At 45.6% G+C, this 12,869-nt stretch overlaps 1 protein-coding gene across 2 annotated transcripts in view; it reads right to left on the bottom strand.

The window, feature by feature from the left end:
- Nucleotides 1-2,281: 2,281 nt before the first annotated feature.
- The window catches only part of LOC137893860 (guanine nucleotide-binding protein G(o) subunit alpha), a 42,524-nt gene continuing 31,936 nt past the window's right edge, over nt 2,282-12,869 (bottom strand). Inside the window, exons 7-8 of one of the 2 annotated variants that reach the window (XM_068739307.1) lie at nt 9,840-9,993; nt 2,282-2,469 (exon numbers count right to left, since the gene is read on the bottom strand). In XM_068739307.1, coding sequence (XP_068595408.1) covers nt 2,282-2,469; nt 9,840-9,993 — 342 coding nt within the window. Of the gene's footprint in view, nt 2,470-6,178; nt 6,333-9,839; nt 9,994-12,869 lie in introns of both variants that reach the window. The other variant, XM_068739306.1, reaches the window with a different exon arrangement.

The raw sequence follows: 12,869 nt of genomic DNA, 5'->3' as shown, positions 1-12,869 counted from the left end.
AATGTTTATTTCTTACCGGAAATGACACAGACACAGACTCGGAGACCAAACAAGTTATTTTGTAGTCATGAAAACAGTGGCTTTTTAATGTAAACACTACATTCGATTGTTTTTTTTTCCAGAACGGACAATCCCACATGAAATAACAACCATTCACTAAAGAGCAATAGAGGGAGAGAGAGAGAACAAAAGCTGCACAGGAAAAACTTTCACTGGGTAAAGAACAGAACAAAGAGGAGGCCCAAATCAGAGTGACCATGAAGGGAGCAGGAGCAGAACGCCAAAGAAACAGGAAGATCATGTCATCGTTCAAAAACTAGAAAGAGAGAGAGATCTATATCGATAGATCGACTGATGAGAGGCAACATAGATAAGGTGTGAATAGATAGATCTGCTTATCATGTGTGTGTGAGCGAGTGTGTGTGACACATGAAAACTGTGCTTTTCATTGTAGACCTGGAAGGTGTGCAGCAAACTGAAAAGAGACAGAAGAAGAAGAAGGAAGGACTTTATACAGCGTCAATGTGTGAACATGCGGCGTCCCTAACTAGCAGCCGCAGCGAGGAACGTGCCCCCCCCCCCCCCCCCCAAACAAAAAGAAAGTGGTTTGTTCAGTTTTTCCTGAAGGAATAAAAAATAGATGTTGTTATAATATTATATTTTCTGAGTCAGGCTAAAGTGGGGACGCTGGGGGACAGGCAAAATGGTAAAAGGGCGGGGCAAAGTTCAGAGCATTGCAACAACATGAGGCCAGTCGAGGATGGTTCCCAATCAGATCAATGTCAAACTGGAAGCTTCCACAAAGTGACTTGTCATTTAAAAAAAAGGGGGGGCATAGAGAAAGCAGCGTAAACAGAAGAAAGGATCATTTTAAGGCCCCCCCTCATCGGCTCTGATCAATATAAGTGGAGCTTTTCTTTTGTTCATTTTAAGTTGACATGTTATTGAGAAGAATCCCAAAACCCTCACGTTTCATTCTATCCAGCCCCGCCCTGTCCCATTCAGGAACCAATCATCTCTCTCCTGTTCTTGACGGGGTTTAAAAGAAGAAGTTTTTTTTACATCTTTTTTCTCCTCTTTTGCTATTTTTATTTGAAGTATTTTTGAACTTTTCAGCAGTAGCTTCCTTTCTCTTGTATAGGCTTTATGAATTAAGCTCCCTTTATACAAAGGCTTGAGAACGTCATGCTGCCTGTGTCAGGAAGGACGGACAGAGGGAAGGGACAGGGAGGACGGGCCCTCGGATCGGGACGTCAGGGCGCCATGCAAAGAGAAACTGAGGGAAGGTGGTGGTGAGTAAATAAAGAGAGAGAGAGAGAGAGAGAGAGAGAGAGAGAGAGAGAGAGAGAGAGAGAGAGATGTGTACAGGACAGGCAATCAATCAATAAATTAATTCATAAATTAATCAACAATTCCTTACAAGTTAGTAGGTCTAGAGGTTATAACAGTGATGAAGGTAGTTATAACTCGGTTACATGGCACTGACTGGACACACAGCACATTTCCTATTGGCTCTCGGGCACGGCCGGGACCGATGATTGGCTGATGGCTGAGACCAGCTTTAGGAAAGACGTCCATTAAAACCCAAAGGAAACGGCCGTCGTAGAAACAAGAGGCAAATGTTCGGGAAGCGTCGCCAGCGGCAACGACATTTCCTCACACCGTCACAAAAATGATTGAATATCACTAAAAAATAAACCCACCATGGATCAAACAAAGAAAATGATGCAGAAATGAAAGTGAGGCAAAATGTGAATATAATCCGAGTGCAGGCTGATGCTTATGTAATAAATATACACACGATCAAGAGAAATAAAACAGACATTCAGAGCAATTAACAAAAAGAAATCTGCCAGAAAGCTTGGCTTTGTTAACAATGAAAGATAGAGCTGAGAGAGAGGAGGAGGAGGAAGAGGAGGAGGAGGAGGAGAGCGGGGAACAGAGACTGGCGGAGACTTTGTTCAACAGGTTTTCAAGGCTGCAAGTTTTTCTTCTAAAATATTTGTTGTCTTGGCAGCAAGTCAAAGAACATCAGGAAGGAGTCAGAGCGAGAAGAGACAAGAACTAAAAACATTATATATCTATATATTTATATTTATTTATATACCTATGCCTATTTTTTAAATTACCCTCATTATTAATATTTACCTAGTTGCATTTATCTTTCAATAATCATTACCACAGCAGAGTCAAAGGAACAGGAGGGACGAGGGAGAGAGAGGAGAGGAGGGGAGAGGAGGGGAGGGGAGAGGAGGGGAGGGATACGTTACAGGGCGTGTGCTCAGTACAAGCCACACCCCCGGAGGTTGTTGGCGATGATGATGTCAGTCACGGCGTCAAACACCACCTGTATGTTTCCTGTATCTGTGGCGCAGGTCAGGTGACAGTAGATTTCCTTGTTTGGGGAGCGGTTCTTGCTCTCGAACTGTGCTTGGATGTAAGCGGCTGCGTCCTCGTAGGTATTAGGTCCTGGGAGGAAGCAGGAAAACAGAGTCGGCACCTTCACCCGGATCCCCAAACATTCTCTCTAAATACGCGCGGATGACAACAATCGTTTATTACTCATATCTGAGCGTCTAAAACAGGCATGGGCAAACCCAGGCCCGGGGGCCATATGCGGCCCGTTGGGCTATTTAATCTGGCCCGCCGAACTTGTCCAAATTATATCATTAAATTAAATTTTACTAGAATTAAACCTGATTCATTTAACCTTTTCCCTGTAATGCTACCTGTAAAAGGCCAAATCCTTTCATGTAATGGGTTTTGCATGTCATTTATATTAGCTCACACAAATACACAAATACACAATACGCAAATACACAAATACTCTATCCATCTGTTCCTGGCCCGGCCCCTCTGTCAAATTTTAGAACCCATTGTGGCCCGCGAGTCAAAGAGTTTGCCCACCCCTGGTCTAAAATGATCATCCTGATTTGAATCTGGATTAAAATCGGAACTTTTGTACAGTTAGATCAAGATCAGGGCACGGCAACCTAAGACACGCGTGGCATGGCCGGCACACGTAGAGAATATTTATATATATTTAACACCTGACAAGAAATGGAGCACACGCAATGTTCTTAAATACTAATTGTGGCGAGCCCTCATGGGACAAGCCAAAAGTACAGTAGTAGTAGTAGTAGTAGCAGTCGTAGTAGTAGCAGTCATAGTAGTAGTATTAGTAGCCGTAGTAGTAGTAGTAGTAGCAGTAGTAGTAGTAGTAGCAGTAGTAGTATCAGTAGTATCAGTAGTATAGTAGTAGCAGTAGTAGCAGTAGTAGTATCAGTAGTAGCAGTAGTAGTAGCAGTAATATAGTAGTAGCAGTAGTATAGTAGTAGCAGTCGTAGTAGTAGCAGTCATAGTAGTAGTATTAGTAGTAGTAGTAGTAGTAGCAGTAGTAGTAGTAGTAGCAGTAGTAGTATCAGTAGTAGTAGTAGTAGTAGTAGTAGTAGTATAGTAGTAGTAGTAGTAATAGTAGTAGTAGTAGCAGTAGTATAGTAGTAGCAGTAGTATAGTAGTAGCAGTCGTAGTAGTAGCAGTCATAGTAGTAGTATTAGTAGTAGCAGTAGTAGTAGTAGTAGTAGCAGTAGTAGTATCAGTAGTAGTAGTAGTAGTAGTATAGTAGTAGTAGTAGTAATAGTAGTAGTAGTAGTAGTAGTATAGTAGTAGTAGTAGTAATAGTAGTAGTAGTAGTAGTAGTATAGTAGTAGTAGTAGTAATAGTAGTAGTAGTAGTAGTAGTATAGTAGTAGTAGTAGTAGTCTTTAGTTGACCTCAGACATTCTGTTCGTTTAACTTGGTTTCTCTGTGTTTAACTTGGGCAATAAAAATGTGTTACATTTTTTTTAAGAAATGTATTTTTATTGGACAAATATTTATGACTATTAAAGTTTGTTAAATTGTTTTCGTTCCGTGCTTGTGTTCAGCGTGAGCTGACCAGTGCAGTCTGGGAAACTCTCGAGAGAAATCAATTTGGAATAAAGTAAATATATCTTTAGGTGAGCGTCCTAAGGTGGCGCTGTCGGTATTACGCCTTTTTATAGATCTCGCAGTTAGCTGGTACTCGCCACACTGGCTACTAGGATAGGGCACTGCCGAGGTGCCCTTGAGCAAGGGCCCCTTGTCCCTATTTTGCTTAGGGTCCCCAAATAACCTGGGCTGATCTACACCGTCCACACGGTGATCTGGATCAGCACCAGGAGGTTCTAGAATGTTCTCGGTATCTTTATACACCAACATGAAAAGTCAAAGTGAATCAGAGTTTATTTATTTTTAACTGATGTTTTAATCCATAAATGCTTTTAATGTTTACATGTAATCTTAGTTTCATCCAGACCTCATCCTGGATCAGAACCAGAAACCTGTTTCATGATGGTTCATATCGGACCCCTCAAAATGTATAAGTTAGATCTTCAGATTTTTATTCATCAAGACCCATCCAGCAGTTTTTCCATAATCCTGCTAACAAACAAACAAACGGCGCTAATGAGGAAGAAGCCGCTTCCTGTTTCCCTTAACGGCGGTAATGATGAGGAAGAAGCCGCTTCCTGTTTCCCTTAACGGCGGTAATGATGAGGAAGAAGCCGCTTCCTGTTTCCCTTAACGGCGGTAATGATGAGGAAGAAGCCGCTTCCTGTTTCCCTTAACGGCAGTAATGATGAGGAAGAAGCCGCTTCCTGTTTCCCTTAACGGCAGTAATGATGAGGAAGAAGCCGCTTCCTGTTTCCCTTAAAGGCAGTAATGATGAGGAAGAAGCCGCTTCCTGTTTCCCTTAACGGCAGTAATGATGAGGAAGAAGCCGCTTCCTGTTTCCCTTAACGGCAGTAATGATGAGGAAGAAGCCGCTTCCTGTTTCCCTTAAAGGCGGTAATGATGAGGAAGAAGCCGCTTCCTGTTTCCCTTAAAGGCCGTAATGATGAGGAAGAAGCCGCTTCCTGTTTCCCTTAACGGCAGTAATGATGAGGAAGAAGCCGCTTCCCTTAAAGGCGGTAATGATGAGGAAGAAGCCGCTTCCTGTTTCCCTAAACGGCGGTAATGAGGAAGAAGCCGCTTCCTGTTTCCCTTAAAGGCGGTAATGATGAGGAAGAAGCCGCTTCCTGTTTCCCTTAAAGGCGGTAATGATGAGGAAGAAGCCGCTTCCTGTTTCCCTTAAAGGCGGTAATGATGACGAAGAAGCCTCTTCCTGTTTCCCTAAACGGCGGTAATGAGGAAGAAGCCGCTTCCTGTTTCCCTTAAAGGCGGTAATGATGAGGAAGAAGCCGCTTCCTGTTTCCCTTAAAGGCGGTAATGATGAGGAAGAAGCCGCTTCCTGTTTCCCTTAAAGGCGGTAATGATGAGGAAGAAGCCGCTTCCTGTTTCCCTTAAAGGCCGTAATGATGAGGAAGAAGCCGCTTCCTGTTTCCCTTAAAGGCGGTAATGATGAGGAAGAAGCCGCTTCCTGTTTCCCTTAATGGCGGTAATGATGAGGAAGAAGCCGCTTCCTGTTTCCCTTAAAGGCGGTAATGATGACGAAGAAGCCGCTTCCTGTTTCCCTAAACGGCGGTAATGAGGAAGAAGCCGCTTCCTGTTTCCCTTAAAGGCGGTAATGATGAGGAAGAAGCCGCTTCCTGTTTCCCTTAAAGGCGGTAATGATGAGGAAGAAGCCGCTTCCTGTTTCCCTTAAAGGCGGTAATGATGAGGAAGAAGCCGCTTCCTGTTTCCCTTAAAGGCGGTAATGATGACGAAGAAGCCGCTTCCTGTTTCCCTAAACGGCGGTAATGAGGAAGAAGCCGCTTCCTGTTTCCCTTAAAGGCGGTAATGATGAGGAAGAAGCCGCTTCCTGTTTCCCTTAAAGGCGGTAATGATGAGGAAGAAGCCGCTTCCTGTTTCCCTTAAAGGCGGTAATGATGAGGAAGAAGCCGCTTCCTGTTTCCCTTAACGGCGGTAATGATGAGGAAGAAGCTGCTTCCTGTTTCCCTTAAAGGCGGTAATGATGAGGAAGAAGCTGCTTCCTGTTTCCCTTAAAGGCGGTAATGATGAGGAAGAAGCCGCTTCCTGTTTCCCTTAAAGGCGGTAATGATGAGGAAGAAGCCGTTTCCTGTTTCCCTTAACAGCGGTAATGATGAGGAAGAAGCCGCTTCCTGTTTCCCTTAATGGCGGTAATGATGAGGAAGAAGCCGCTTCCTGTTTCCCTTTCCTACCTGTGTATTCAGGGAAGCAGATGCTGAGCGGAGACTTCTTGATCTTCTCTGCAAACAGATCCTTCTTGTTGAGGAAGAGAATGATGGAGGTGTCGATGAAGAACTTGTTGTTGCAGATTGAGTCGAACAGCATCAGCGACTCGTGCATGCGATTCTGCAGGGGGAATGAGGAAGAGGGGGAGGGAGGGATCAGATTAGGTAACAGCCCAGGTGAGGAAGAAGAGTCGACAGGATGGGGAAAAGGAGCGAAGAGGAGAGCAGGGTTAAGTTTGGGCAGCCAGGAGGAGGCGAGACGGATGCACGTCTCCGTCTGTCCAACGGAGACCCCAACAGGAACCGTCTTCATCATCATCATCATCATCCCAGTATTTTCACTTGAGCTATTCTACAAACACACAAAATAACGGAACGCGTCTCGTTTCTCATGTACTTTATTGTCATTTGTCTGTTCAAACACAACTTTCAATAAATGATCCCAGCAGTGAAGGAGACGCAGCGGAAACCCGGAGTGTGTCTGCAGGCCACCTGGACAGCGAGGACAGGTGCTGATTGGCTGATCGTCGAGCCGCGTGACCTGTGGGCCGTCGCCGAGTCCAGCAGCGGGACGTGGTCGCCCTGCATCTCGCGTCATCAACCGGGAATGGTGTACAGAAAACGATACCGCAGGCATTAGAAGTGGGTGGGGCCCGTTTGGCACGGGCCAGTCAGAAGCAGAACGCCGCCTACCGTTTGTTAGCCTTATTGGTTAGCCTGGCCCTGCCAAGGGAAACGCTGTGTGTAAACCAACCCACCCCCATCGTAACCGGCGCAGCACGGTGCAGCCAGCAGTGGGACGCGTGCTAGCGTTAGCCGTCCTCTTAATGCACGCCAAGCCCGGTGGTCGCTCTTTACCTCCACGCAGACGCGCAGACGTGGCGTCTCTGTTCAGCTGCATCGCTGCTTCGTGTGGTGACTCGACGGGGTTCTGGTGTCACTCCGACCCGGTAAGGCTCTCTGTGGGCTGCCTGGCGCCAACGGGGGCACAGAGAACGCTGGAAGGCAAACAGCACGCTGCGACCCCGAGGGCGCCGCATGGCGTCTGGATGGGAATTGGAGCTTCTGAAATGACCATGGATGGGATTTTCACCAGCCACACGGCTGCTGTCGGTGCCGGCTCTGCAGGCTCTTCAGGCTCTTCAGGCTCTGCAGGCTCTGCAGGCTCTGCAGGCTCTGCAGGCTATTCAGGCTCTGCAGGCTATTCAGGCTCTGCTAGTTCTGCAGGCTCTTCAGGCTCTGCAGGCTATTCAGGCTCTGCAGGCTATTCAGGCTCTGCAGGCTATTCAGGCTCTGCAGGCTCTGCAGGCTATTCAGGCTCTGCTAGTTCTGCAGGCTCTTCAGGCTCTGCAGGCTCTGCTGGCTCTGCAGGCTCTGCTGGCTCTGCAGGCTCTGCAGGCTATTCAGGCTCTTCAGGCTCTGCAGGCTCTTCAGGCTCTGCAGCGTGAGCGGAGCTGCGTGTTCGAGCCGGCGCTCCGTGGACGTAGGACGCTTACAGCGTAAGAAAGTCAATCCGCAAAATGCGACCACGGGAATAATAAATAACCGACTGCAGAACTATAAACCTAAACATGACACACACCGAAGGAAGGAAAACCAAATCTACGGCTTTACCTTCTGTGTGTTTCATTTCAGTCGCTACAAACAACTTGAATATCAACGCGGGATTCTACTCATTTAATATTCTGAACATGCAGGAGAACGAAGGGGAGGACTGGATTATAAAGAAGAAAGACACTAAAGTAAAGTAAAAATTACACACGCTAACGGCTAACGGCTAACGGCTAACGGCTAACGCTTGCTATAATCTGTGAAGGGGCCTGATGAACATCTGGGATTCGGATGGAGAGAGAAATGAACATATTAATAATCAAAGTTCAAACAAGTAGAAACCGTTTGTGGTGATTCCTGTCGCACCAGTTTTGCAGACTGCTGGTTGCCGTGACGACGTTGGGTAGGAACCGTCCACGGGGACGAGGAACTACCGAGAACCAGAACGATCCTCGGGCGTTGGCCGAGTGATTGGTGCGACAAACCGGCATAAAGCTCAGTGTAACTGGAATATTCCATCACTTGTTCTGTTGGGGGGGGGGGCGTTACTCGGGGTCGGCCCACAGTAACGCAACCTTTGCTGTCCTGAATACACACGACGCACTCTTCATGACCCGAATGGTCAGTACAGGCCACACCCCCGCAGGTTATTGGCTATGATGACGTCAGTGACGGCGTCGAAGACGAACTGGATGTTGTTGGTGTCTGTGGCGCAGGTCACGTGGGAGTAGACCTCTTTGTTGGTCGACTGGTTCCTGCTCTCGTACTGACGCTTGATGTAAGCGAGTCCCTCGAGGTAGGCGTCTGGACCTGAGGAGAGACCCGGGACACGGGGACAGTCAAAGCGAGGCGCCGTCAGCGAGCCCTTAAAGAAATCAGTAACCTCTACATTGAGCCTGACTTTAACCGCCTGGTTTGAGAGCAGCCCCCCCCCCCCCCCCCCCCGCAGCCCCCCGGCCAGGTGAGGGGCTCGGATGCCCCCTACGGGTTTGGACTATTCGTCCGCTCGCTCTCACAGTCTAGCTGCTTCTGTGGCTCTCCATCTGCTGGTCCCTCAGTTGTCTTTTGTCTGTCCTCTCCCTGCCTTTCTCACGATCTACGGTCCCCCCCCGCGCGGTGCCTGGTTCTCATGGACAAGCATTCGCTGATGGGTGGTACATGAAGGAAGTTTAGTGTGTCCTACTCAACAATAGATGTGTAGATATTACACAGACATTTAGTCGTTCAGTGAACGTGTTTAATTGCTGCAAAAAACTGGAAAAACAAATCATTTTCAAATGATTTTATTAAAGAAGTAAGTTTTGTACTTTGGGCTTGGACAGAGCTTAGGTTCTGTCCAAGGTTTCTGCCCGTTAAAGGGAAGTTTTTCCTTGCCTCCGTTGCTCTTGTGGGTCAAGTTGGGTTCTGTGTTTCCCTGCAGGTCTTTCCCTGCTAATCCTGTAAAGTGCCTTGAGATGACTTTATGTTGTGATCTGGCGCCATATAAATAAAACTGAATTGAATTGAATTGAATTAACATGCGCCTTGGAACAGGTTGCCGAGCCCTGGTTTAGATGATGATTGATTTGGTGAGATGACAAAAATGAGAGCATGGAGAACCTTATTATGTAGCTCTAAATTTAAGCTACAGCAAAATGAGGTTCATTTTCTATAAAAAAAAAAAAAGCGGGCAATTTAATGCAGACTAAGATCAGCGCAAAATACTTCCACTTGGAATAAAATGCAGTTTTTAGAAGGTCAATGTTGCATAATCTCTCAAAAGACCATGAACTATGGGCGTCCTACGTCTCGACCTACAATAGAAACCTACATTCTCTGCATTTAATAGTCGAGATTAAACCTCGCTGATGCTTCAGCACCAGGGCTGGGTCTATTTTTTGTGCACAATATTTATCATTTTTGCATTGAAGGCAAAGAGTATTTGTATTTATAAATGCATTACAAAATTCAGCTACGTGACAACCCCCCAGTGGACCAGCCCCAGGTGTTGGGCTAAACATTAAAAGGCTATGTCAATGGCCCCCCAACTAAAAACCTGTCCAGCTAATGATGAAGGCGCTAGTCTGAAGGCACGTACCGGTGTACTCGGGGAAGCAGATGCACAGTGGTGACTTTCTGATCTTGTTTTCAAAGAGGTCCTTCTTGTTCAGGAAGAGGATGATGGAGGTGTCCTGAAACCACTTGTTGTTACAGATGGAGTCAAACAGCTTCAGAGACTCATGCATGCGGTTCTGGAGAGGAGATATGAGCAAAGGCTTTGACAGACGCATGCGTACAAATACACGCTAGGAAATATGAAATCATGAATACAAAGATTAAGTGGGTGGCAAGCTGGAATTAAAAGAGTAAAAATACTGCATACACACCATCTCAACAAAAAAGAAGAACAGAAGTCCTTCCGTCTGCACGGGGACTATTTGAATGTCTGCACAGGTGCTTCAACAAATCAGAAATAGCAGCTACTGTAAAGCGGGATGTAAAAAATAGGCGTGCTCTTTTAGATTTTAAAGTGCAGGATGACCAGATAAAAGGCTAACGGTAGTGTTTGCCGTGTTTGGCCACTAGGGGCGCTGTACAACAACGCTTCAGGACGAGCTTGTGGAGGAAGCTCGCGACGAATGCAGCAGCGTACAGATACAGGACGACAAACCAAACCAAAGGAGAAGAAGTCTCAATTAAAGGCTTCACGTACGTTAGCTGAGAAACAGAACGGAGCGCGTCCTGGGCCCAAACACGACAAACGCATCCGGTAACACAAAGTAAAGGAGAACTGAACAATAGAAGTTTGTTCAGCATTTTATACTGAAACATAAAATGCATTGATTGCAAAACTTAAAACTTAAAATGTACACTTAAGTTGATTAGCAAAACTTTATTTTCTGTTTTGTCATCATTCAGCACTTTTTCATGGATCTAGAATCTAGATCAAATGTTTAGCTCTCTAGACTGAGGGATAAAGGCTTGATAGCATTAGCAATGCTACTGCTTTGTGTCAAAAATCAGAAGAAAAAGGTCTGTGCAAAGTGAAAAACCAACATTTTACGAGCATTACTTAATAGCTCTGCAAAACAAATCAATGGAAGTCTGAAGTCTGTCTGTGATGAAAAGAGAAGATTGATTCTAACGGATGAGCTGACAGCAGCTTCTCTCTCTAGAGACAGGGGAGGAGCTAAAAGAAACCATCAACCAATCAGATTACAGGAAAGGAGGCGTAGAAAGCTTCCTGAAGATTAAGGCAATGACAAAGGTAAAATAGTTTAGTACGATAATTTAGACAAATAAAGTATTTAGGAAGATAGATAGATAGATAACAGCTGAGTGCATCAACCTATTGGGAGGTTTCATACCTGTCTGTGGGTGGAGCATCTGAAGAAGTTCTGACTGCTGATTGGTTAGAGAGGACAGGAGGAGCGGAAGGAGCCAGAGATGCTGCAGGGCGGAGTTTAGAGCAGGAACAGAAAACGCAAGGGACCCACCCAGCCACGTCCCACTTCACGTATGTACCGCCCCCTTCGGCCCAAACACGCACAGGACAGGGCTTTAGGCAGGCAGCGGTGTCATTCCAGTGTGTGTGTGTGTGTGTGTGTGTGTGTGTGTGTGTCAGATACGTGAAGAGGCAGCGTAAAACACAATGCAAGCAGTTGTTCAGAAGAAAGGAAGGAATTACAAAGCAGAAGTAGTACGTGTTGTTCTTGTGTGTGTGTGTGTGTGTGTGTGTCCATACAGGTGTTATACACAAGAAGAAGCTTTATCTGCAGGACGGTCAGGTGACCCATAACCGTCCCTCTCCTCTCAAGAGGATGAAACATGCTCTGACACCTGGCTAATGACGCTACTGCTAATGCCGAGGATCTGTAAGAAGATCAAAGACGGTATCAAACAGTCCTTAATTGCTGAGGCTGAGACAAACGTCCCTGTGTCTCAAGTCAAAGTGCGAGTGCGTCCTCAGGCGACCCAGAGCCATTGGTCGATTGGTGAAATTAGAATGGATTAGAATGCCAGAGACTCTCCTGATCTGATGCGTTGCTCCAGAATAGGATCATAATAATGTTTATTTATTGGTGCCGTCGTCACACATCATGGAGGCCTGGACAGAAGGACACTGGCTGTCATCACCGCGATTCAAAACGGGGTTTCAGATCAGTTCAAATTCACGATGCGTGTGTGTGTGTGTGTGTGTGTGCGTGTGTGTGTGTGTGCGTGTGTGTGTGTGCGTGCGCGCGTTTCATGCTATAAGTGCTTCGGTTTTGCATCACATGCCTGCAGCAGCACAAACAGGCTGTGGGCACCGACTGAAACAGAACATTGCATTTTTTTAACCTGACAATTACGACTCCTACATGAGTCTTTGAAGGCAACACGAGGTTGAGCATCACATGATGCAGCAGGTGAAACACGGCGGACCTGCTAATGCTGTCCTCTCTGGTGTAAACGTGGGACTTCCTGAGTCAGACCTGCAGGAACTGGCCGCTTCATTAACCCTTTATAGGGCACTCACTGGGATGCATGTGAACACTCACCCATAAAGGGTTAACAGCTCCTCTGCTGGGGTCCTGTCAGCCTTTGACGGGACCCCAGCAGACATGGCCTTTCATCTACCTGAGATACCACCTCATGCACCGGACCCATCCAAACACAGTACATACAGTACATATATACAGCACATACATACAGTACATATATACAGTACATATATACATACATACAGTACATACATACATACAGCACATACATACAGTACATACAGTACATATATACAGCACATACATACAGTACATATATACAGTACATATATACATACATACATACATACAGTACATACATACATACAGTACATACATACATACAGCACATACATACAGTACATATATACAGTACATACATACATACATACAGTACATACATACATACAGCACATACATACAGTACATATATACATACACACATACAGTATATACAGTACATATATACATACATATATACATACATACATACAGTACATATATACATACATACATACAGTACATATATACATACAGTACATACATACAGTACATATATACATACATACATACATACAGTACATATATACAGTATATACATACAT

Source organism: Brachionichthys hirsutus, chromosome 5 (genome assembly GCF_040956055.1).
Source record: "Brachionichthys hirsutus isolate HB-005 chromosome 5, CSIRO-AGI_Bhir_v1, whole genome shotgun sequence".
NCBI lineage: Eukaryota > Metazoa > Chordata > Actinopteri > Lophiiformes > Brachionichthyidae > Brachionichthys > Brachionichthys hirsutus.
This window is presented reverse-complemented; position numbering and strand designations above follow the sequence as displayed.